Genomic DNA, 24,496 nt, shown 5'->3' with positions numbered 1-24,496 from the left:
CGTGCAGCGAGGAATCCATCCCAGAAAGCAACGGGTGGCCATTTTTTTCTAACCGGTGGCCATTTTGGAACCGCCGATCAACTGTGCGAAAATCTTCGTTTTGCGATAGTCGGTTAGCAAAACAGGGAACTGATCATCGCAAAGCGCTCGTCTTGCGAGGCACCACTGTATTAGCTGTTGGACGTTCACAGCCATATCATCTGCAGAAACGGGGCAGTAGGATTTTTTCTCTCCATGCTATGAAAAGCATCATTTGCTGGTTTGTGAAAATCAAAGTGCTGCTAAAAGCAGAGAAGCAAGATAGGCAGGCGTTTTTCTGATCAGCTGGCAACTCTATGCATTTGGTGGTTTGATGCTGTGAGGGGGGAAGATTGGGGGCTGGGATTGGGTTAAAATTCTGGGGATTCATGGTTTCTAAGCACGCCCGAACGCCTTCTCAGAAACCAGGAAAGAAAAGCTAATTTGGGGTGGTCATTCCCAGAATCACGCCATTCTGCTGTAGTCCAAGAAAAACTAACTTTCCTGGGCGCCACTCGGATCCCCAAAGAGGCTTTTGCAGGTGATGTCTAATTGAAGATGATCGAGAGGAAGGCTTTCAGGTTTCCAGGTTCAGAATCTTTATTTATTTATTTATTCCATTTATACCCCGCCTATCTGGTCAATTGTGACCACTCTTGGCGGCTAATCTTCCTGGCTTTGCATTCACGGCCACCCTCGGGAGGACATTTTCCAGACACGCGCAACTCAGAACAGTCCGGCTCAATTAGCAGGCATCGATCAACGGCCATCGCCCACGGCTGTGAGCCACAAATGGAGCTTCCATAGCCTGAGGCAGTGTAGCAGCAAAGATGAGGTGGTTGATACATACTGGTTTGTCTCAGGAGCTCCACCGAGGCCCGACTCAGCATGCGAACGCCGGGACGACAAGGGGTTTGCTCGCCCCATCTCTCTGGATCCTCTGATGGCGACCCGCACACACCCAGCGCCCATCCTTTGTGCGATCCATTTGCTTCCACTCACCTTGGCCAGCCACCCCTTCCTTTCCTCCTAAGACAAATGTCCCCCTCTGCCTCCCGGTAGGGCCGGCCCTGGCTGTTTCTCTTCTCCACCAAATCTGTTAAAACTCACCACAGATCCCTTCTGCGCACAACTGAACTGGTTTTCAGGCACCCACCAGAAACCATCTTCAGAGCAACGGTGATCAGCGCGGGGAGCGGGGCAGAGGTCTCTCACATGCAGGGTAAGAGAGCAGAGGCGTTTTGCAAAGAAAAATCCTTGGCGCCTTGAGGAACCGTTCTCCAGAGAACGGCAGAGAAGCGTGGCACGTGGCAACCTTTGGTTATAAGGCGATCGATGCAGCGACGTGTGTGTGAGTGTGCCCAACTTAGAGACCATCGGCGGCTTAAGGTGGACGGTGCAGAATCGGGACCAAGCGCTGGGACTGGCGGCGGCGGTGACAACGGGCTCGGATGAGATGTAAACGTTTCGTGTCCCTGGAGGGAGCGGGAGGGGCTGGCGGGCCTAGTCCCCCAGTTGCTGCTGGATTTTCTCCAGCATTTCCTGCATTCGACGCAACTGCAACATTAAAAAAAAGGGTACCATCCTGAGAGGTCATTTCTTGCGGGGCCTCTGTTGTAAGAAGCAAGGATTTGGTACCCTCTGGATCGAGACCTGACTTTTTGCCTGCATGCAGGGACAGGGGACATTTGACTTCCCCAGAAAAGAGCCGGAACTGGGGGCGCCAACATTCAGAGGGTACCAAACTCTAGAACTGAATCCACTGGGGAGTGTTAGGAAAATGAACTGTAACATCTCCTGCTCAATTCTTTTTCCACCACCCCCCTCTCTTTGGAAGTACAGTATGACCCCTGTATCTGTGGGGGACCAGTTCCAAAACTTCAAAATGCAGATTACAGCAAACACTATTTTAATAGTGAATGCTTATTGCATGGTCTCTGGCTCTCTCTAGTGGCCAGTTTTGGTAATTTCATCTTTAGAAATATATACTGCATTTCTGGGATGTTTCTTTTAATATTTTTAATATATTCAGACCGCGGATAAGTGAATCAGCAGACACTGATGCCACGGATACAGGGCTCCTACGGTATAAACTTGATTTTTCTTTTGGAGGGACGCCGCACCCTCATCATCATCCTTTTGCATGCCGGGGGAGGAATTCGCACCCCTGTTCTCCCGGTGACACTCACGAGCCCTGCTGCCCATGACTCACCTCTTCATCCTTCTCCCGGATCAGCTTCTCTGCCTCCACGTCGGGCGTTGTGGGAATGGTGGGGATGGGGAAATCTGTCCCGCTTTCTCGGGTTAGTTTGCTGTTTCAAAAGATCATTGGAGACAGAGAGAGAGAGAGAGAGAGACAGAGAGAGAGTCACCGCTCTCATATTTTTAAAAAGTCAAAAACAAAACAAAACCCCAGGCAACAGAAATATGTTTCGGCACCCAAGATTTTTAAATTAAAAATGCTCGCAGTGCAAGGGGAGTTAATCCGTGCTTGTGTTTTGGTCCGAACTTTACAGGGGCTCTCCAAGGCGCTGAACCCTATTCCTCAATGAGGCGCCCTCCCTTGGCGAGCTGCTTTTTTAGATCCAGACGTCATCTGTCCCCCTTACCAATGTGGAGTCACCATTTCCCTCCGGCATTTAGACTACAACTCCCACAATCCCCTGGCCACGGGCAGTGGCTGCGCTGCTTGAGAGGGGGGGGTAAGGATCTGAGATTCTTGGCAATCCTAAAGGACCGTTTCCAAGCCCTGCGTACGATATGCCCCTTGGCTCCCTTGCACAAAACAATATGGATGATGTTGGGTTTTCACCGGATTTTTTTCAGGTGAACTTTATTCCCGGGAAATGCCATCCACAAACTCCCCAGATTTCTCAGACTGGGCTCCTAAGTCCATCATAAAGACCATCAAAAAGTCCACTTACAAGGAAGGCAGGTGTTGTAGGAAACCCCCCCCCTTCCCAGCCCCGTGGAAGCAGCTTCTTGCCCAGAATGCTGCTTTTCACGACCGTGGGCCCCCAACCCCCAGGCTTACCTACATCAGGAAAGGCCGTCCGGGCAGCCAAACGTAACTGGCAAACCTCTTCTGGAAAGGTGGCACAGAACCTCCTCAAGAGTCTTCCAAGGGAGAGAAAGGCCAGCCCTTCTATGGGGCTGATCCAGCCGGTTCCCAAAGAGGATCCAGAGAGAACTCTAGGACCCTGTCCGTAGAGCTGAGCATTCCCAAGCCATGGGGCAACAGCTGAAGCCCAGTTTGGGAACAGAAGCCAGGCCAGGGAGGCATCCTTGGGGGAGTTCGGGGTGAGGCTGGTCGCTTGGCATGCAGAAGGTTCGGGGACGGCTCGTGATCAGAATCCATCCTCTGCGGGTTCTCGTCCGAACCCTCTCCCCATGATAGGTTCAACCACTTTGGGGGTCACTCCTATAAGATTCGTTCAAGCACCCAGACCAAGGTTTAGCACCCCCTTAAACCCAGAGCCAGCTGCCACTCGATCTGGGCATGTCACGACTCCAGGGAGCGTTGGGGCCCATCAGAGGAAACCACACAGCCATTGAGATCAGAAGCCGCCACCCCCTGGCCTTCCTCTAAGCAGGGTCCAAAAAAAGGGCCAGCAATCCCAATGATCAATAGCAACAAAACCACTCTGGCAGTTTTGACCAAAAGGAGCAGGGCTTTTGTAAAGCTAACAGCTCTGAATTGCTGGCTCAAGATGAAATCACCAGAAACAGCATTCCAGAATGACGGGGGTGACTTGGAACAACGGGTTGCAGTGGAGGGGGACCCTGCCTTCCCCCTTCCCAGCTTCAGGGAGGCTTGACACTCAATCACAGGCAGAACGGAGAGCAGGGAGGGGGTGACCCTCTTGTCCCTCCTGATCAGCAACTTTGGGTGGTATGACCCTGTGGCCCTACTACCATCCCTGAAGACTTCCTCGGACAGCAAAAGCAAGACATCTAGAAACTTTGCGACCAACCCTAATGTTCTCTTCTTTGGAAAACCCCTGTCCTTTCACAAATTGATTCCCCCCCAACCCAGACAAGCCCAAGTGAGGTATTCTGTACTCTAGCTCCCATCAACCCCAACCAGCGTGGCCAAGGGGTAGAGCCTGGGGCAGCTTTAGCCCACATCATGGGGTGTGCAACAAGTTGCAGACGGCTGGGAGAAACTACTGGCCATCCTGGGCTGGCAGGTGGAGGCCGGCGGTGCTAATATTTGGCAGGCCAGTGAATCCACTCTGGATTTTAGTCCGAACCTTACTGAAGCTACCTATTACAGGGGATGTTCCAGGAGCTACTTATCACGGGGAGGGGGGTGGAGGATTCAGTAGTTTGGGTAGCACTTGTAAAGTTCAGATAGAAACCCCCTCCGGACTCATCTCCCCCCCCCCAACAGCCTGTACCAGAAAGATCAAGGCCCACATTAGGAGAGGAGGCGGCTTGTCCTTCAGACTGAGTGAGAAGAATCGACACCGTCTCTCTGAAAGGTCTCAGATACCCTCCATATCCTTGCCAGCTGCTTTGCTTCCAAGCGGCGCACGAAAACTCACTCTCAAAACCCCAATGGTCTTTAAATTCCCCTTGGGTCTGCTCTGTCGAACCTCCGGTCATGCCCCATAGGAGACGCCTGCCCCCCAACCCCAGCCCTGGGCATCAGGAAAGTGTGTGCCAACACGAGGTCCTAAATCAGCCGGTGGAGGGGGACAAAATGCTGGACCTCCAGGATTGGCTTTCAATGTCAAAATTCCGGTTTTCCTCCCTTGGACCCTTTAAGGGAGATGAGAGCCAATTCTGCGTGGCTTGGGGCTCCCCAAACAGTACTGTTTTTTTAAAAAATTGGTCACAACGAGGTGTGAGCAGGCTCGGTCAATTTCTTAAAAGCCTCGGGGAGGTCAAGATGAGGAGCAGGAGTGGGCGCAAATCTCAGATCTCGGGTCTTCTTTCCCGAGAGAGCCTCTCCGGACTTCCCGGGAGCTCAGGGTCTCGGAAGGGAGAGCCCCTACGGAAGAAGTCCTCGCTTGCATGCCTTGCCAAGTGCCAGCTGCAAGACTCGGCGCACCACAAGGAATGCAAGCGGCAACTCCTTCCCTAGTGGCAGTCGGCCCCACTGCCCTTCCGCCGGGGTGAACAAACCCGTTGGGTTTTTATCTGACTGGCCCCCGCCTGCCTGGCCCTCCACAGAAGCTCTCGCATGAAAAAAAGTGGGGGTTCGCTGGCCTCCCTACGTACCCCTTCCCTCCCCCCTCCCCCCCCCTGATATGAATGGAAGGGACGGAGACGACCGGGTGGTTGGAAAGAAAAAGCTTTTATGTACATGCATGGAAAACCAGAGAGATGCCGTTGGGGGGGGGGGGGAAATGCAGGTTGACCCGAGCGCCACTCAGCCTGGCAGGGGGAAAACCGTGTGGATCTGCAGCCGTTCCGAGCCTGGCACAGCCGTCCGAGCGCCCGAGGGAGTAGGGACCCCAGCGGCTCACTCCATGGAGCAGTCACTGCAACACAGTCGCAAGGATGAGGGGTCTCTCCTTTGGCCCCCCAAGGGGCGTAGCGGGAAGCAAAACAAGGGAAGGGAGACACAGATTTAAGGCCACAGAGGAGAAAGCCCCCCCCCCTGAGCATGTATGTCCATGTCCCTGCTTTTTTTAAACCATGTCGAGGGATAGGATGGGGCAAAACCAAAACTTTGAAATAAGGCATCTTAACCTTCTGCCGTAAACTAGCGGACAACATCAGATGCTTTTAAAAATGTACAAGTTTCAAAAGCTGCATTCAGAACTTTCAAAGAATTATTCTGCCGGTGCATCGGTTAGGCTCAGCCTCCCCTTAACACGGAAGTAGTGGTTTTAACCCGTGAGATCTGGAGCACTCTTTCCAAATTGTGTACAGGACGCAGCTCTCGGGGAAAAGAAGTGGAGGTGCGATCGGGATGAGGAGGAAATAAAGAAACCGAAGCCTCTCGAGGCCCCAAATCCAGGGGAGCGAATCGGTCTGTTTTCGTCTCTCTTATATATTAGTCACTCCTGTTCTTTCCACCCCAAAATAGGAAGACCAATTTGTCCTTACTTCTATGCAAGGTCTAGCAACGACAGGAGGACGTTTGTGCTCCTGACATGAGATCGCGTGAGTTTTAGCAATCCCAGAGTCATCCCTCAGTCAACCAAAAAATAAAAAAAGGAACCAGACCCCTCATCTCCAAAGAGGGAGACAACCCGTTCTCTATGGTCTTCCTGCCACCCCATAGTGTTGCTATTGGGGTGCCACGTTTGACCCCCAGCAAACCTTAGCTCTCCTTCTTCTCTGGAGTTCCCTCCTTCCTCAAAATGCCTCAGCAAAACCCTGCCGGCCCTCTTTGACAAAACAAGCAGAGGTCAAGGAAACAAGGGCTTCCAATGGGTATAATTTATTTTGTTCGCAAAACAGTTTTCAGGCAGTGGCAGCCGTCAATTCCTGTCTTGCTTTGAAGGCCTTTAAGTAGTCATTTGAGGAGGGGAAAAATGTGGGAGTTGAAAGCAGTTTGGCTAAGACTACATTTTCTGTCTTTCCTCTTCATGCCTGTTAAAGCAAGGAGGGGGATAGAACAGTGTTACGGAAGGTGGGGGGAAGCCTAGACATCCACGTTTTCTGGCCACGCCAATGACCACGGAACCAGCTCCCCTCTCTCTGCTGTTCCACACACGCACGCGAATCTCACGGCCACCAACTTACTTGCGGTTCCGCTCCTTGACCACCATCCGGGTCATACTTTGGATGCACTGGGCCCGGTAGTTCTCGTAATGCGTCTCCCGCGTCACGTCTTTCAGGTCCTGCATGTGGGTCCGTATCAGCATGGTGCGCAGCTTGACAAAGTCGCAGTGAGCCGGGTTCTCCACTGGTGGAAGAGAAAGCAGGGTGAACGGGTAGAAATCACCCCGCCACGAGCCGGAGCGAGGAGCAGCCACACAAGCCCACCGAGAAGGCTAAACAGATGGAGTCGGTGGCGGGGAGGGGGAGATAACGGCTGTTTTGAAGGAAGGCTCAACAGAACCTGCCTGTTCTGGAGCAGTCTACCTCTCAATCAAGTATTAATGTGGAAAGGTTTCCCCCAACATTTGGCCTGCCTAATCTGTCCAATCCATTTTCTCTCCTGCATTCCACTTTTTCCGTTTTTTGCACCCCACAGTTAAACAAATCTGTGAATGTGATGGTGTTCTTATTTTTTTTTTTTAAAGGGGCCGAATCCTGAATCCTCCATCCATGCCAGCCAGATCGGCACAGCTATTTGCAGCACAGAGAAATATGCATCGTTCCTGCCCCACTGCCTTTGGTGCAAGAGGGAAACAGAAAAAAAAAATCTGGATTCAAACATCCCGCTTGACCACGGACCTCCTTACTGGGCCAGTTGCGCTCTCTCGGCCTCACCTCCCTCACAGGGCTGTTGTGCAGACAGAGGTGGCGAGCACACCACCTTGAGGCGCGTAGAGGAAGGGAAAACAGAATGACACACACACATCTGGGTCTCTGAGTGATGGGCAGGGCATGGCCCACAGACACACAAGTCACGGTGGAAATTCCCAGACTTACCATCCACGACGCCCCAGGGGTAGATCCTGCCACGAAATCGCCTGCCATTCGCCTCCACCACTGTGTTGCTCCCAATGACGGCAAAGGGGATGCTATCCTGAAAGAAAAAACGGGGAGGGGGGGCATCCAAAGGTCAGGCAAAAGTGACAAAAGGTGCCTCAACTCGATTTCGTGGCTTTCGCAAGGGTGGCTAAGGGGGGGGGGGGTCACAGCCCTACCAGGAAATTGATTATAAATTTAATAAATAAATCAACGATTGGCGATCATCTAGAAAAAGATTGAAAGGGGGCCTGAGAGCCCCACTGCTGGGTGTCTGAATGGCTGCCCCCCCCCAGCAGACGGAGCTTCTCATCTCGTCCCTCCGCAAACCAATGGGTTCAAAGCGCAAGGGAGGAGATGGTGTCTAAACCTTAGAAAGAACTTTCTGATGGCCAGACTCCCTCGGAAGGTGGCAGGCCCTCCTCTGTTGGAGGTGTTTAAACCAAAGATGGGGGCCCCCACCTGTTGAGGACGTTTGAGTGTTGGGTGCCAACTTTGGCAGCGGGTCAGACTGGTTGACCTCTCGGGTTCCCTCCCGAGTCTACCTTTCTACGAGGAGCCCAAACAAGGCCCTGGGCAACACATGGTAAGGTAGAGAACACAGGTTGCTCCTGGTCTAGGCAAGGGGATGCTTCACCCCAAAATTCTGCTTTCAGAGACACCCCCCCTTGCCCAGACCCCTGTAGCATCGAAGGGGGGCAGGGAGGAACTCTGTTGGGGTTTTCTTTGCTCACTGTCGAGCCCCGAGAAGCAGCGCACCTTTTCCCGACAGCCTCCAATGCCCGAAAGAGGCGTCTGCTATCACTCCCGGCGGCTACCGAGGACGGAAAGGATTATGGACAAGGGATTTGGGCCACCATAAATCAGAACTGACTTGACAGCGTGTGGTGATGATGATGATGATGATGATTAGCATGACTAAGGTTAGGCCAGCAAGATTCCTCGAAATGATGTGACCAGGAGGAGCTGCAGTTCCGCTGTAAGGTAGCCACTTTGAGGAAAATCCCGAGTTCGGTCCCCAGCATCTCCTGGTAGAAACGGAAAGAGCTGGGCCTAGAATTTGGAAGCCATCTTGGTGCCGGTCAAATTCTAGGCTGAGCTCTTTCCATTTCCGCCCGGAGTTGCTGGGGACCGAAGGTGGGATCCCCCCCCCCCCAAAGTGGCTCTCTCCCCACTGGGCTGCACCCCCTCCCTGCCACGCCACACATCATTTCCAGGAATTTTGTTGGCCCAACCGCTCGGATGGGTCAGCACCCGTGTCTGGGTGGAGGCCGGCCCAATTAGTTCGAGGGGGACCACCCGTCTCCTCCTCCGTCCGGCGGGCTTTGATCTGAGCCACCCTGGCTTGGCGCCCAGACTCGGAGCCTGTTGCGTTTGATGAAGCCCGGCCAGCAAATCCGGCACATATTGGCCGGGTTTGCAAATATTTGGGAAGGTAGAAAGCTGTCGTGTCGAGTCAGACGGCTGGCAAATGAGGATCAGGGTTGGGAGGTGGGAGAAATCCATTGAGACGTGATGGGTAGAAATCTGCCCTTCAGCCTTGGGCAAAACTCTCCGCTTTGAAGTGGCCCCAGACGGGTCCCTTCCTGGATTTATTTTATTTTATTTTTTTTGAAAAAACAACCTAACAGGGAAAGGTGGTCCCTTTTCTTCCGCTCACCTTGAGCGCTTGATCTTGAAGCTTGAAATCAGCATCTTCATCTGAATCACACTCAGGAAACTGGTAGATCCTTATCCCGAATTGATCGATCTCATCACGGATCTGCAAAGAAAAGAGAGAGAGAGAGATGCATGTCAACAATGGAGCTTGAGAGCAGATGGAAGCCCATCTCCCTCTAGCTGGAGGGACAAATTATACAGGATGACGGTTCATAAATTGGCAAGCTTTGGAGTCCAACAGGGTTTTGGGTCAGGCTGGATATCACACAGCAAGGAGGCTCTCCTAGGCAGAGAGAGGGAGGCTTGCTTTTCTTACCCTGTTCTTCATCCTCAGCACCTCTGAAGGCAAGAGGGTATCTGATTTCGCCAAGACCGGGACGATGTTGACCCGTCGATGGAGCGCTTTCATGAATTCCACATCCAGGGGGCGAAGCCTGTCGGGAAGGAACAGAAGACGTCTCAAGAATCTCTCCCCACCCGGACTGGCGCACTGACCCACACAAGCCAGTAGAAAGAAGCTGTCTCCTCCGGAGACATCCGGATCAAGGCCCCAGGCTAAGGACGGGGCCCTCGCGAACCGGTCCGCCTACCCATGCCCAAAGGGGGAGATGAAGTAGAGGCAGCAGTGGACCCGGTTGTCTTGTATATTCTTCCGGTTCAGGCCACTTTCATCCCGGAAGTACTGCTCAAACTGCTGGTCGACGTAGTCCGCCACGGGCTTCCAGCTGGTGGGGGGGAGGAAAGGTGTGTATATTGGGGGGGGGGGGGAAGAGATCCAGAGATTTGGAAAGGACCAAGGCGTTTGACATGGCTCCGCTCCATAGACATTAAAGACACCCCTAGCTAGACCAACATGCGGCTTTTAAAGTAGGTTCATGCCAGGCAGAGCCTGCCCGAGGTTGGCATAGAATTATGCCATCGTAGAGTCATGGATCTGGAAGGGGCCGGTGCCACCCAGTCCAACCCCTTGTTCACTGCCGGAATCTCAGTGAGAAATAATCCAAGAATAACAAAGCTCAAAGGCGCTTATAAGGCAAGTTATTTTAAACATGTAACAGCCAGCAATTCCCTGCCGGCATTAACTTGGCTTCTGGAGAGATTGCAGGGCCCATTCTCCACCCCATGGTGCCCACCAAACCCATGTTCCACACCCGCTTCCTTCCGATTTGTGCGCCGCCCCCACCACCTTCTGGGACCTTTCTCCTTCCCGTCTTTCGGCAGTTCCGGAGGGCAGAAACCAGGGGTCCCCGAAGTCATCAAGGGGCCTGGCAATCTCTTCTGCCACTCAAAAATCGCTCTCAGCCAGAGGGAGAAAAATCCCTGCCGGCTGGAGATCGGCTTTTTCCGTAAGCTCAAAGCGACTTCTCTCTGAGTCCCGCCTGAACACGACTGGCTGGCGTTCACAAGGCACCGGAAGTCCTCACCAGCACTATCCTCACAGCTTGGCCTCCGTCTCCTTTCGCCTCTCCCGTCGCCCATACAACCCGAGCCAGTGAGAGATTTACCAGGCCTGTCTCCGGCCACCTGGCCTGGGTTTCTCACAGATTATTTTGATCCCCGTCTTGGCCTTGGCCCAAAGGTCAAAGAAGCCCCACAGGCGTGGAGGCCTTAATGGGATCCCCCCCCCCCCAGCCTCTCCCCCATGGCCGGCTCTGCTGTAAAGCTGCCAGGGAAAATTCTCCTCCTCCTACCATTCTGTGTTATCGATGGCATCCCCAAAGCCCGGCGTATCCACGATGGTCAGACGGAGCTTCACGCCTTTCTCCTCAATATCGACCACATGCTTTGTGATCTCCACCGTTTGCAGGATGCGTTCTAGGCAACGGAAAGGAGGAAGAGAGAGGAAGAGAGAGGAGGAAATTAGGGATGTTATCGAAAAGCAAGGAAGAGAGAGGAGGAAATTAGAGATATTATCAAGAAGCAAGGAAGAGAGAGGAGGAAGTTAGGGATATTATCAAGAAGCAAGGAAGAGAGAGGAGGAAATTAGGGATGTTATCGAAAAGCAAGGAAGAGAGAGGAGGAAATTAGGGATATTATCAAGAAGCAAGGAAGAGAGAGGAGGAAATTAGGGATATTATCAAGAAGCAAGGAAGAGAGAGGAGGAAATTAGGGATATTATCAAGAAGCAAGGAAGAGAGAGGAGGAAATTAGGGATGTTATCGAAAAGCAAGGAAGAGAGAGGAGGAAATTAGGGATATTATCAAGAAGCAAGGAAGAGAGAGGAGGAAATTAGGGATATTATTGAAAAGCAAGGAAGAGAGAGGAAGAAATTAGGGATATTATCAAGAAGCAAGGAAGAGAGAGGAGGAAATTAGGGATATTATCAAGAAGCAAGGAAGAGAGAGGAGGAAATTAGGGATATTATCAAGAAGCCAAGAACCCCAAATACAGGCTGCAGAATGCCAAACCTCCAAGTTCTCTTCTCAGGTAAAGTGTCTGCTCGCAATTTAATTATCAATCAGATCAGAAGACAGTGTGTGTGGTGGTTAGTGAACCAGGCCAGGCGTGGGAAGAACTGGGTTCAAATCCCCATTTGGCCATGAAACTCTTTGGATGAGCCTGGCCCAGCCAGGTTTTCTCAACCCGGCATCCCTCACAGGGTTATTGTTACTGATTGGCTGCCTCCACCACCAGCCGGTGAATTTAAAAAAAGCCAACAACCCCCCCCCCCAAAATAAACAAGGGTGCCACCAGAGATGGAAGTGTGTTGATCTGCCCTACATCTTTCTCTGTGTGGTCTCTCAAGTCTATCTTGTACTCCAAAGAGAGACAGACACACCCGTTGTTGTTGGAAGGAGGGCTGGAGCAAGATGATAAGCGGCCCTTCTCCGGCCCAAACATTAGAAGCAATCCAAATGGCTGTCAGGAGGGAAACAGCTGCACATGTGGCCCCAGGTGGCAATTTGGGGACTAGAAGTTGTGCCTTTCGGATCTGTACAGAGCGGGCCAAATTTCACGTCAGCTTATTTTATTTTATTTTTATTTATTTCTCTAGGTGTTCAGACCCAGGAGAGAACCTGAGGGTTTTTTTTAAAAAAAAAAAAAACATGCCAAAGAGAATGAAAGAGAATTTCATGGTTCCTTGTCAGAAGATAAGAAAATAATGTTACAGAATGTTGAAAGCACAGGGGAAGAGGGAAAATACTGGTCGTGAGATGCCACGACCCAATAAAGGAAGCCACAACATAGAGTTTGCAAGACTGAACCGTTGGGCTGTTAACGGGGGGGACCTCCTGGAGATCATAAATTCCTGGTGTTCCCATAAGCCGGGAAGCCACATTAAGTGAGCAGAAAGATAACAGTTTGAACCCGGGTTGGCGGTGGAGGGAAAAGGGGTTCAGGGGTCAAGCTTACCTTCAGCATTTAGCAATTTCCGGTCTTTGTATAAATCTGTAAGGAAGAGGCTGTTGATAAGCGTGGATTTCCCCAGACCACTTTCTCCTGGGAAGAGAAATCAGGAGAAGGAAGCCATCAATAGCATTCAATGCATAGGTTATTCCCGAGGGGGGGGGGGAGAGAGAAAAGATTTTAACGAAGGAAGCAAAAAAGAGGGAGTAGGGTTTGGTGGAGTATATCGAAACCACTTCCTTCTTCTACCAAGACTATAACTACCAGCGAGTTGGAACTGGCACTGCACACAGCGAGAAAGCAGGAATAGACCCAGCCAGATTCTAGCTCCCCACCATCCCCAGTTAAGATGATGGGCCCAGAGAGATTTTTGTGGGATGAACTGCGGATTTGGACAAGCACACAGGATCTGAGCAGAGCTTGGCCTTGAAGGAGTACTAAGGGAAAAATTTGGGAAGAGCCCGGAGTGTCTCACCCTCAGCCCCCATCCAGACTAAGGATCCAGCTTTCAATGAAAGAAGCAGAGAGACTGTCAAATCTCCCCCTAACCATTTGGGGACCTTGAATTTTGCTGCTCTGTGGGTTAAGCCTGGGGCACATGAGCTTGGCAGATGCACAGAGGATGATGGAATAGGGAGAGGTGGTTTAGTGGGACTGTGCAACAGTTGTGCTTGGATCTGCATAGAGCCCACCCAGCTTAGGTTTCCGTCTGCCCCCAGAAGATCCGCTGGAGGCAGTAGAGACCCAGGGTGGGTGGGTTTACACCATTCCATCAGTAAATGTTCGGACCCTGCAAATATCAGCACCGTGGGGCTAAGCCCCAGGCAGCTCGCCTTAATTCCAGCTCTGCAGAATGTACCTCCTTCCGACAGTCCCCCGTGTGGTTGCCTAGCAAGGAGTTTGAGTCACCGGAGGCGATTAAGCAGAACAACCCTGCTCTCTGCTTCCAGAAATTCATGGGCACACGAGGTTAAAAAGGGGTTGGCAATGCGCTGATTTGTAAAATCAGACCTCAATTGGAAATCAAACACGACCAAACCCCCTTCTTTTCCTCTCTGCGCCCTCCTCTCGGAGAGACCCTCGCTCTAAACAGGAGGAGGCACGCAGCTTGATGGCTGGTTTCGACAGGAACTCTCGGTTCTGCCTGTCCCAGTTTTAATATTCCTGCAGATAAAAGAAAAGAAATGGGAGACCCCCACCCACCCCCACCCCTTTCCACACAACCCCCGCCTGAATATTTACCTGACACCAGAAGGGTGAATTCAAAGCCCTTCTTCACAGATTTGCGGTGGATCTGGTTTGGCAGGGTCGCAAAACCAATGTACTGTTTGTCATCCTGGGGTGGGTAGGGAGAAAAGAAAGCAGAAAAAATAAAAGTGTGGTTGGGAAACCGGTAGAATTTGAAATGACACCGGCTTTGGATTCTGGGAAGGGCACTCCCCGAACTCTGATCTCGGGGGGGGGGGGGAGGAGGGGATGAGAGCCAACCCAGAGAGACTGCCCCACCTCCTCGGACTCATAGGGGTCCAGCCGGCCCCAGGGGCTTCTCGGCCGGGAGGGACTGGAAGGTGCTGGAGGAGCAATATTGAAGTCCAACGGCCTGGGGCGATGGAACGCCTTCTGATCCGTCTCTTCAGGGTGGGTCCTAGCGGCCATGCTGGTCATCTCAGCCTCTGGACGCTCCAGGCTTCGATGTTTCTGGGTATCTTCTTCCGGCTCCTGAGCCGGGCAGCCACCGAGGAATGGAACCAGTTCTGCTTCTTTGCAGTCTTCTTTCAAGAGATCTTTTATCTGAGCAGGGGAAGAAGTCAGAGGCAGCCGTGGCAGAAGAGGCAGAGGAAAATCACAGAGAGCTTTGAGTTTTGTTCGGGGCGCACCTCTCCCTACTCTAAGGAGACCTCCATCGGAGATCCCACCCCAAGGTTCAAGCGGGGAAAGGAAGCCACCAGCCTACACAATCTGAACCCCACCGGATGTCTGTCTGTCCAAGCTTCAAGCATCACCGGGGAGGGGGGGGATCTCACAAGCACTCTGGCCCAAAGCCACTCCGAGGCCACTGCTCCACAACCCCGCTGCCCTGATGTCTCAAATCTAGGTACCTCCTCTCGATTCCACCCCACCCCAAAGAAAGAGACTTATTCCAGGCTCTTGCATGTAGAGTTTGGGAAAGGAACGACCAGGGTAAGACACAAATACATCCATGCGTCACCAAAGTATCCATCACAACACCAAAACGCACAGGTTTCCATATAAAAGGGAGATCTAAGTTCCAGTAAGGCGATCAAAAACTGATTAGATAATAAATGCAATAATAAATGGTGCTCAGCCCGGAATATAGGGTTGATCAAGGCAAATAAACAAATTTTAAAAACCCTACACAACCCTGATGAACTTCAAAGAACACACCGGGAGACAAGTAATTTGTTTAAAGTCCAGTTCTGAATTGGACCTTCTGTCTAATTCTGAGACGTGCTAAAAGTACGTTACAAACCTTCCTTCCCCAATCTGGTGTCTCTCCAGATACTTATACCTCTTGTGGCTCCATGGCCAACCCAGCGGATCATCCATGGAGACACATCCTGTGAGCATCACCACCTACGGATCCTCCTCTGTCAAGTCCACGATGCTAACATTTTTATTTAGGTATCATCCTACTCAACAAGAAACCCCAGACAAAAACAGGCAAACCATCTGATTGTTTCTAGGTTGCCTTTTTCTTCTTCTTTCCTTTCATCAAGACCTGATGCGCTTCACTCCTTTAGGAGAGAGAGAAGAAAAGAGAGGAACCCACCCTGAGGACTAGCCCCATGACAAGGGCCCATTCCAGGATGACATTTCAGAACGTCTCCTCAACATGGCATTCAAGAGGGGGCGGAGGGTGAAGGAGGGCTGAGGACATGAGGAGAGGGGAAGATTTTCCTCTTGGTACCTAAATGCGACGCACGTTGAAACGGCGAGGGAGGGAGAATCTGAAGACAAGACAGAATCTGGGGGGGGGGGAAACATCTTGGCTTGAGGGAGCTTGGATCGGGACCCACAGAGGGGAAGCCAGGAGGGCTTTTCAGCGCCACGTTTCAACTCTTACTGCATGCTCCCGAGGGGTTTTAAAGGACTCGTCGGGCTTCCCGGCTAGGCCAGAGTGGGCGCCGTCTCTAAGGGCAGCATCATAGGGCATCTCTGGTGCAGAGGGTGGGGGCCCCCTGAACTCCTCTGGGGCTTCCAGGGGTGCCTCTTCTTCTTCCTCCTCCTCCTCCTCCTCCTCTTCCTCTTCCTTCTCCTCTGCCATCACCTGAGTCAAGAGTTTGGGGCAGAGCAGGGGATAAGAGGCGAAGAAAAAGGAACCAGGGAGCCAAACAGGAGGAGCAAGCCCAGAAGACAGAGAAAAGATGATGCCCGCCGGCAGTGGAAACATTCAGAGACCCTTCAAGACCCTCCCCCAGCTTCCAGACCTACACCGTGTCCCACATCCACTTGACAATGACACATTTTTATCAGAAACTCTGGCCTGAATCCTCTCGTAGTTCATGGAACAGATCGACAGTGACCCTAATGAAGCTTTTCAAGTTAAGGGAAATACTTCAGGCATTAAAAAAAACAACAACTGTTCTGTGCCCACGTACTCTGCTAAGTTTCCACAGCCAAGCAGGGATTTGAACGCAGGTCCCCTGAGTCTTAGTTTTAGCCACTCTGTCTGCTACGCCACAGTGGGGAATCCGTGACTTCCGTTCACAGGGGTAAGTCAAGTGGCAGAAATCGTAGTACTCAAGCGCTGCTCGTTAAGACGCTGATACTTCTATTCCCATGATATCCCAAAGCCTTGTGACTGGCACACAACAAAGGAAGAAGACAAGGGCCAAATGCTTGACCAGAGTCAGTCAGCTACTGCAATTGATGCCATGTGAATTATGCCAGCGCGGGTGAGGAACAGGATTCTGGCCATCATCTGCACCCAAAGCTGTATCTGCGCAGCTAAGGGTATTGACTAGTGTGTGTGCATGTGTGTGTGTGCGTGTGTGTGGTGTTCACTGAGTATCAACCGTTGGGGCTTATCAGCAACCAAGAGGATGGAATAGGCAGAAGTCCTTTTTCCCTGCAGAAATGTCCTCAAACCAGGAGCATCTCCTTCTGCCAGCTGATTTCAGAGATCTGCCAGCAGCAGAACTGCCTGAGGAACCACCCGGCTGGTCAAACCCTCCCCCCCACAAAAAAACCCAGAGGAAACAGCTAGGTTTTGCCAGATCTAAAACCTTGCCCGCGTATTTCCATCTATCAAGCCCCAAATGGCTTACGCCCGAGCTCTCTCAAGGCCTGCCTCTCTCTTTAGGAGCCTGTTGAGATCCTCAGAGGAGGCCTTTCTCTTGGTCCACCTTCACAGGGACATTTGGCGGGAGCTCAAGAGAGGGCCTTCTCTGTGGCTGCTCCCAGAGCCTCTGGAACTCCCTCCCACTAGAGGCCAGGCTAGCTCCATCATTGCTGTCCTCATTCAGGCAAAGGTCTTCATGCAAGCTTTCTGTCAGTGACTGGCTGCCTACATTTTCTAAAGGGATGTGCCTTACTGCATTGAATGTCGTTTGGTGTTATATACTGTATATGTTTTAATATGGTATCCGTCCGATGCTTTTTAGTATTTGTATAATGTTAGCTTTAAATAGTGTCTTTTAATGATGTAAGCAGCTGTGGGTTCTTTTTAAGGAGAAAGGCTGCGTAAAAGCTATTTTAAATTCGAAAATAAAATAAATAAGTAGGTTGTCTCTCATAACACTTTGGAAGTACAAAGCAATTACTATAAGGTCACTCCTGGACAGCTCTCACATTAAGGCTCTACCTGTCCGAGGGAGACTTTTCCAGCGAGCCATCACGCAAAGAGTTGGGAAAAAGGGGACCTTCAAAATAGTATGGTCACTTCAGGGTTCCCTCTGGAGCTCTGTCCAGGGTGCTGAATCTTGCAGAAGGCAAGGATTCAGGACCAAGGAGAGCTCCCATACAGCCTATAGCAAAATCAGTGGTGGATTCAACAACCCATAAATCCACGGCCACAAGGTTCCCTTGACAATAATCCCCAGGTTCAAGGCAGGCTCACGATCCTCTAAAACGATGTGTCCAACTAAGGCACCCAACAAATTTTGGGTTCCAGGGGTTGTTTCCCAGTTGACGAGTAAGAGATACAAAGAATAACCAAGAAGTATGTTTGCAGACACAACATCACTCAAATGCTTGCCCAGAACACAGAAAAGACAACATATAAACCTTTTAAAAATAATAAAAAATTCAAATGCTAATGGACAGAAATAGGTGGCTTTCTGGAAAATAGTCTTGAAAACAGGACAACGTTTATGCGCTGCCACCACTATACAGTATGATGGATAAATTGGTGCACTTTCATTTTTTACTCCTCTCCCAAACAGGCAGACGGAGGCTGCTTTCACCCTTCGGATGATGGCTTGGGAAGAGCAGTGGCTGGCCTGGGGGTAGGGGGTGGGCGAAGCGACGAGGCCAGAATGGGGTCAGAGTTTTTCCCCCCCTCCCCCACTGATGGCGCACCATCTGGACCAGGGCTTTGCTCATCCATCCTAATCAATAGCGCTCATTACGCCTGTGTAAATGTTCCAGCTCAGATCCATGCGCTCAGCCACGCATGCTTGGCAGTTCTGACCTTGAAGAGGGCCGCAGAGACGCCTTTCGGCTTTAGGACAAGCACCGCCAAAATATTTAAGCCTATCCCACCGCAAGCCCAGCGATGGTGCAGTTCAATTCCCAGCACCCACCACGAGACACTTATCAAGCTTCTAGTCCTCACTTCTAAACCCCCTGCATCTGCTTGCCCTATTTTGCTCACTTCCCTAATTCTTTATAATTTTTTTTGCTTTTTCTGGAAACCTATGACAATAGAACCAATGGCTTCGGAAGGTGACGAGCACTCCAACACTGGAGGCATTCAGGAGATGATCGGACCACCATCGGCCAGATCTGCTTTGATTTGAGTCCTGCCATGAGCAGGGAGTTGGACTCGATGGCCTTAGAGGCCCCTTCCAACTCCATGATTTTAAGATTCTATTATTATGAGAAAGAAAGAATGAATGAATGCACAAATGCATAATTGCACGACATCCAGATGTCTTGAAGAGCTACACACTCGCAAGTCTTGAGCCTGGATGGAGGAACCCATCAGGCTCGTTTTCTCCCACATTCCACGTATTAAAAGTTGCAAATTCTTTCCAGACCCCCAGGCAGCCCGTTTCCAGTCAAATTCTCATCCACACTGAACTGAACTTGCTTGTCTCGAGAGAAGAATCAAGTTCCTAAGCGAGATCAAGACTGTGGGCCATCATAAATGTCTAACTTTGGAAGAACAGCACACACGTAAAAGGAAAATCATAAAACAAATTTTGTGACAATCTCAGAAATCAAGAGATGGCTATCTGAGACCGCCAAGCATCACCTCTGGTCCCCATCCAAAGGAAGAGGGGAATAAATAAATCCGTTGTGCATGTGTGTGTGTCCCCTCAATAGCTGGGATATTTTAAGTAGACAGAGGTGTGGCCAGGCAATCCAGACACATGTAAGACCATCAAAGCCTGAATGTTTAAGGTCTAATGCAGCCCCAGTGTGGGCCAACTGTCCTTTATTCCAGAGGTTCTCCTGCCCCCTCCAGAGAAATGGGAGAGACAGAGTCCGGCCATGACGAAAAGAAATCAGAGGACCTATGAGGTGTACGAACTCAACTGAAAACTGGAAATGTGGAAACATTTCCAAGGGGAAACTTTGGCACTGAATTCCAGATCTTGTAGGAAAATCAAGAAACAGCTCTCTATTGCTTCTCCTCCAGCACTGTGCTATAGGGAGGACTCCACTTCCTCTAACCACTAGGCTAGATGACCCGCTTGGCCTTCAGCTCAATGTTTAACTTCACAGGACAACTCAGCCTCCCATTTAGCTGACGGCCTCTGTTTTTCCACTCGGAGTCCCTCCCCCCCCCGAGGCTTCAAAGCAGTGGATGGCAATCAAATAGACTTTTATCAAGGGATGGTATCCAGACCCCTTATTTTGCAACGGATTAGCAATCTCCCACCCGCCGTGTCAGGAGCGTGAAAAACGCTCTTTCGTCCAGGGACTGCTCCATCTCCCCAGAATTTCTCAGCATTCTGCTTCTTCCCCCAGCCCCAAACCATGAAACACACAACACCTGATTAAGAGACCTTTGAGACTCAAAAACTTGCTTCGTTTGTTACTTGGCCGTGAGCCGCGGAATGCCATTTTTGTACCCAACCGCAATTATTGATCACCGGGCTACTTTTTTGTATTCTTTTTAACTGCGGTGTCTCTAAAAGCTTCTCGATTTAGGGGAGCACAGACTGGCATGGGTTCAAGTCCGGATTCTGTTAACATTTGGACCAAGAAGGTCGAGGAAATGGACACCAGCCGCTTCTCAGCTGGGCCTCGGAACCACCGTTTCAATGAAATGCCCACCACCCGACTTGTCTGCAATTCTTCCCTCTTCGATGGGTGCCCCCCACCCCAAAAAGACGAGTAAGTTTTCCACAGAGGGCAAAATCCAGCCACCAAATTGAGCTCTCTCCCCGCTCACCTCTCTAATCTACAAACTTCTACACCATACCTTCCACGCACTCCCAGCTTCAGAGATCGACGAAGCCATGCCTATCCCAGATCAAGGCTGCAAATGGAATATTTTGCTACAGGGCTTCTACGCAAATGGGAGTCAGAGAGAGAGAGGCAGCCTGTGTGTGCATGCGCACTGCAGCGGCTGTGGCTTTTATTTGCATGGCCCAGTCCTAGCAAAATTCTACATGTGCCTCGAGGCAGTGGTTTTGAAGCCAAATATACTCCTGTGGAGCCAGGGTTTTGATTTTTTTTTGCATCCTGATTTTTTTAAAAGGAATTTAAAGTAACTGCGTTTCTGAATAAAGGGAGCATGAAGAGTAATATTTACTGACTGCACAAGTAGGATCTATTGAGGGTGACATGCAAACTGGAACGAGTTACTTTTTTAAAATTGAACTTTGCACGGGCTGGTTCTACCTGCCGCTCATATAGACATTAGGAAATAGGAGCCCTCTGATTTTAAAAAAAAGGGGGTGGCAACTTTAATTCAACTTTGATACCGTTAGATAAACAGGAATTCCAACCTAGATGGGTGAATAAGGCAGATCTGGTTTCTTTCCCACCTCTGAAATGTTTAACGTTCCAAATTCTTCACGTCCCAAACATAGAGAAGGCTGTAAAGGTTGGCAAATCTGGCAAATCAAAACGAAATCCCCAACTTTATCGCCCGTCAGCTCAGAGATGGGCGATCGAGAAGCCATCTGAGTAATTGGGGGTGGGGGGACAAGACGGGATGGTTTCCTGCATCTTTATATTTATTATTTATTTACATACAATATTTATCTGATGCCCTTCTCCTACAGGACCCAAAGCGGCTTACAGTATTAAAAGAAACAAAGTCAAACACTAAAATAATAAATTATTGCAATATTTTTAAAAAAGAACTGAACCGATATATTAAAGTAAATAAGAGCAATATTAAAAGCATGAGTAAAACAACTGAATGCACTAATCCTTTTTTTAAAAAAAAAATCCACTTAGTCAGCCAGGCATTTACAGGAACGCTTGCCTGAAGAGAAAGCTGCTTGCAGAAGGAAAGCCAAGATGGGGCCGGTCTGGCCTCCAGTGGCAGGGAGTTCCAAAGTCTCCGGGAGCAGCCAGAGAAAAAGCCCTCTCTTGTGTCCCCACCATGCATCTCTGTGAAGGTGTGAGGCCTGAGAGAAAGACGCCTTTTGAAGATCTGAATACCCAGGTAGACTCATGAGAAACAGCCGGATCTCACTCACGCCACCCTGCCTGAAACCCTCCCCGATCCTGCATCTCATGCTCCGCTGGTGGAAATATTGCCCACCTCTAGAAAGCCTAATCTAGCCATCACCCAGCTTAACCTACTGGGAAGGAAAACTGATCAAGGTGAGTTAATGGCATTACTGATCCCTGCTCAGCCCGAGTGGCCACAAGCACTGCCTACCAACTGAAGGAGGCTTTCAGCTGATTAACCCCCTGCCTTGAAACCAACAGATTGATTTCTGTTAAATACCTTGGCATACCAAGCAATGCTACCCTAAACAAAGCAGCTGTTATGCATTGCCATGTGGGGCCTCAGTTATTCAGCTTTCACAGGGGGTCCCTGGGGGTGGGAGGGTTGAGGACGTCCACCTTCCAGAATTTGATTGTGAGCTCTGACGTACTGCACACTCCAATTCATTACAATAAGGAGGGAGAATACTAACATAACAGAGCATCACTCCTGGTACTGCTTTTATAGGCCTTTTCCAATCAGATGCCTTTTCCAGTTTGATGGAGCACTGTTTCTAGATACGGGATCATTGTCATAGCCGTAAGACAAAGAATGGGACAGAGGACATTCTGTCCACCACAAGGAACCTCTCTACAAAATCTTCTGACAAATAAAGACATGCTGCAATCTACAAGGAAACACAAAACTCCTTTGTCAGTTTTGCCGCAACACACCTGCGTCAAAATCTCTGCATCAGAAGCCAGCTCCCCAGCCCTGCTCACTCTTCCTTGTTTCAGATTTTCTCTGAAGCAAATAGTTTTTTTCTGCGCCTGAATCGCAGCTGGTTTTGTTGCGAGAGAACTGAAAATGCACAAATGTTTGGGTTCTATTCTTGCTAGATAGAGAAAGCTGCCAAAAATGGTGTGTGTGTGTGTGTGTGTGTGTGTGTGTGTGTGTGTGTGTGTGTGTGTGTGTGTGTGTGTGTGTGTGTGTGTGTGTGTTTGTGTGTGTTGCTGATCTGATGTGGAGGCTTGGAGGAAAAATGTAGGATTCCTTTTCTGCTGTTCATGTCCTTTCTCAAAGATAGACTGTGTTTACATCTGGAAGTTCTACCCTAGCTGTCACGACTTTGTAGCCATGATTAGACCCCCATGCTTCTTCCTTTTCGTCTATCTAATCATTGTATAAAGCTACCACCGTACCGGGTGGCCATGAATCTCCCACCTTAAAACGTTTTAATACTGTTAACGCCTTGAGCACTGGGGGGGGGGGGTGTTGCTTTTTTTTTTTTTAATGGCAATACTACTTACAAAACATAATAAAACAATTAAATAAAATGCAGAACAATCATGATCAAATAAAATAAAATTGCACATTATGGAGGAATTGTCCTGGGACATGGCAAATGATAAATAAATAAAATACAGTAAATAAAAATGATTCCAGTCCCAGCCAGGAATTGGGATTCTCTGGATGATCCTGGTAGCCAGCCCGTCAACATGCACTGGGTGGGGGGGAATCAACCTACTCCAGAGACCCATAAGCTACTGCCTCTTTCAATTCAGGTGCCCCTGGATTGGCAGAAGAGGAGAGAAAAAAGCACATGATGGAAAAGAACTCTGCATATGCTCAGAGTCCTCCTTGGTTTGTATTATTACAATTCCCAGAGAAGACTGCCAGTTTTTTCCAAACGGGTTCCGGGTAAGACCCCGGAGGATGAAAGGAGCAAAGCCCACCCCCCAGCTCAACTCCGAATACGGGAGTTATTCGCTCCCATCTACACATTTCTAAGGGGGCTGATACCGCTTTAACAGCCGAGACTCCGCCCCACGGCATCCTGGGATGTGTAGTTTCGTGAAGGACTTTAAATAAAACCAAACTGCACAGGAGCCCGACCTTCTGCGCCCTCTCCAGATTTCCGAGTTCGGGACGGTCCGTTGTGGACCACAGCGCCCAGAATCCCCAGTCCCGCGTCTGGGGATTCTGGGCGTTGTAGTCCGCCCTCCCGCATACGGCATTCCCCTCAAGTCCAAGTCCCCCGATTTCCATCATTGGGCACCGCACCGCAGCAGCCCAACCGGGTCCGCTGGGGCAGTGGGAACACGCTGATCCGGAGTAAGCCACTCCGGATCCCATCATCCCCTCCCTTTCCCCGGGAGCCCTGGCAGAGGACATCCCAGGGTAGGCAAGGTGTGTGCGTGGGGGGAGGGGGGAGGACAGGGAAGGGCTGCCCCGAAGGGCCGCAGCAATGCGCCGCGGCGGTGCGGCAAAGCTGCCTGACGCAATCCGGATTCCGATTCGGAGCGGAGAGGGAGAAGAGGAGCAGGAGGAGCGGGGAGCACGGCGTCGCGAGGCAAGCGCAAGCGAGGACTGACTTCACCAGGCTTAGCTAGGTAGGGTGGGGGAATCGGGAGCAGTCCCGGCTGTTCCGGAGTCACTCCGGATTCTCTTCGCCCACTCTGGGAAACCCCCTCTCCCTTAGTTTCAGAAGCGGCGCTTACCGTGGCAGGAGGAGGAAGAAGCGGAGGAGAAGCCGCCTGGGCTCCTCCTGGCCCGGGAGAAGTCGCCACCGCCGGGCTGCGCCGCTCCCAGGCGGGCGCCGGATTAGGGCCGCCGACCGAGGCTGCGGGGCGGGCGGGCAGGCGAGGAGCGGGCCATGTGACCGGCGGCGCCGGCAGCCGCTGCAGGCAGGCAGGCAGGCAGGACGGGCGGGGGAGCCGAGACCGGGACGGAGCCGCCACCGCCGCTGCCCTCGCTGGAGAGGCGAGGTGAACTCTGGGCATGTGCAGAGGGCCGGCTCTGAGAGCGCAGGGGATTCTCCCGGCGCTCCCCTTCAACTTCTTAACCTTGCACCGCAGGATGCCTCTGAGCATCCCCAGAGTGTAAGTGGTGGTCTCACTTTTCTTGAAGATTTTTCAAGAGGGGGCCTCTGGGTACGTGCAGAGCGCCGGGCTTCCCCGGCCGCCCCTCAGGGTAATCCGATGGCACCTCCCAACTTCTGCAGCCAGGAGGCCGCTGAGTGAGCGACAAAGAGTTCCTCCGAACATGTGCAGAGTGCCGCGCTCTCTTGGAACC

General features: G+C 51.0%; 1 protein-coding gene across 6 annotated transcripts; it reads right to left on the bottom strand.

Annotated features, from left to right (window-relative positions):
* Window positions 1–593: 593 nt before the first annotated feature.
* On the bottom strand, window positions 594–24,045 carry SEPTIN4 (septin 4). Of its 6 annotated transcripts, none has more exons than XM_072978378.2 (12): window positions 23,923–24,045; window positions 14,128–14,412; window positions 13,864–13,957; window positions 12,628–12,714; window positions 10,965–11,088; window positions 9,864–9,998; window positions 9,590–9,707; window positions 9,275–9,376; window positions 7,576–7,672; window positions 6,721–6,883; window positions 2,231–2,330; window positions 594–1,575 (listed from the first exon to the last, which is right to left on the bottom strand). In XM_072978378.2, exons 2-12 carry the CDS (start codon window positions 14,284–14,286, stop codon window positions 1,522–1,524), a joined length of 1,233 nt encoding a protein of 410 aa, XP_072834479.2. In that variant the 5' UTR covers window positions 14,287–14,412; window positions 23,923–24,045; the 3' UTR covers window positions 594–1,521. The 6 variants fall into 6 exon arrangements, with proteins under 6 accessions (XP_072834479.2, XP_072834482.2, XP_072834480.2 ...); XM_072978381.2 differs by lacking the exon at window positions 23,923–24,045 and adding an exon at window positions 20,237–20,335; XM_072978379.2 differs by lacking the exon at window positions 23,923–24,045 and adding an exon at window positions 15,707–17,188.
* Window positions 24,046–24,496: the final 451 nt, after the last annotated feature.

This window comes from Pogona vitticeps, chromosome 7, assembly GCF_051106095.1.
Source record: "Pogona vitticeps strain Pit_001003342236 chromosome 7, PviZW2.1, whole genome shotgun sequence".
Taxonomy (NCBI): Eukaryota; Metazoa; Chordata; class Lepidosauria; order Squamata; family Agamidae; genus Pogona; species Pogona vitticeps.
This window is presented reverse-complemented; position numbering and strand designations above follow the sequence as displayed.

Coding starts and splice junctions, on each gene's coding strand:
- SEPTIN4 (XM_072978379.2), bottom strand. CDS start 16,033: ATGTTTCCACTGCCGGCGGGCATCATCTTTTCTCTGTCTTCTGGGCTT. Junction 13,958..14,127: donor ACCCCTATGAGTCCGAGGAG/GTGGGGCAGTCT, acceptor TACCCACCCCAG/GATGACAAACAGTACATTGG. Junction 9,377..9,589: donor TGCTGAGGATGAAGAACAGG/GTAAGAAAAGCA, acceptor TTTTCTTTGCAG/ATCCGTGATGAGATCGATCA.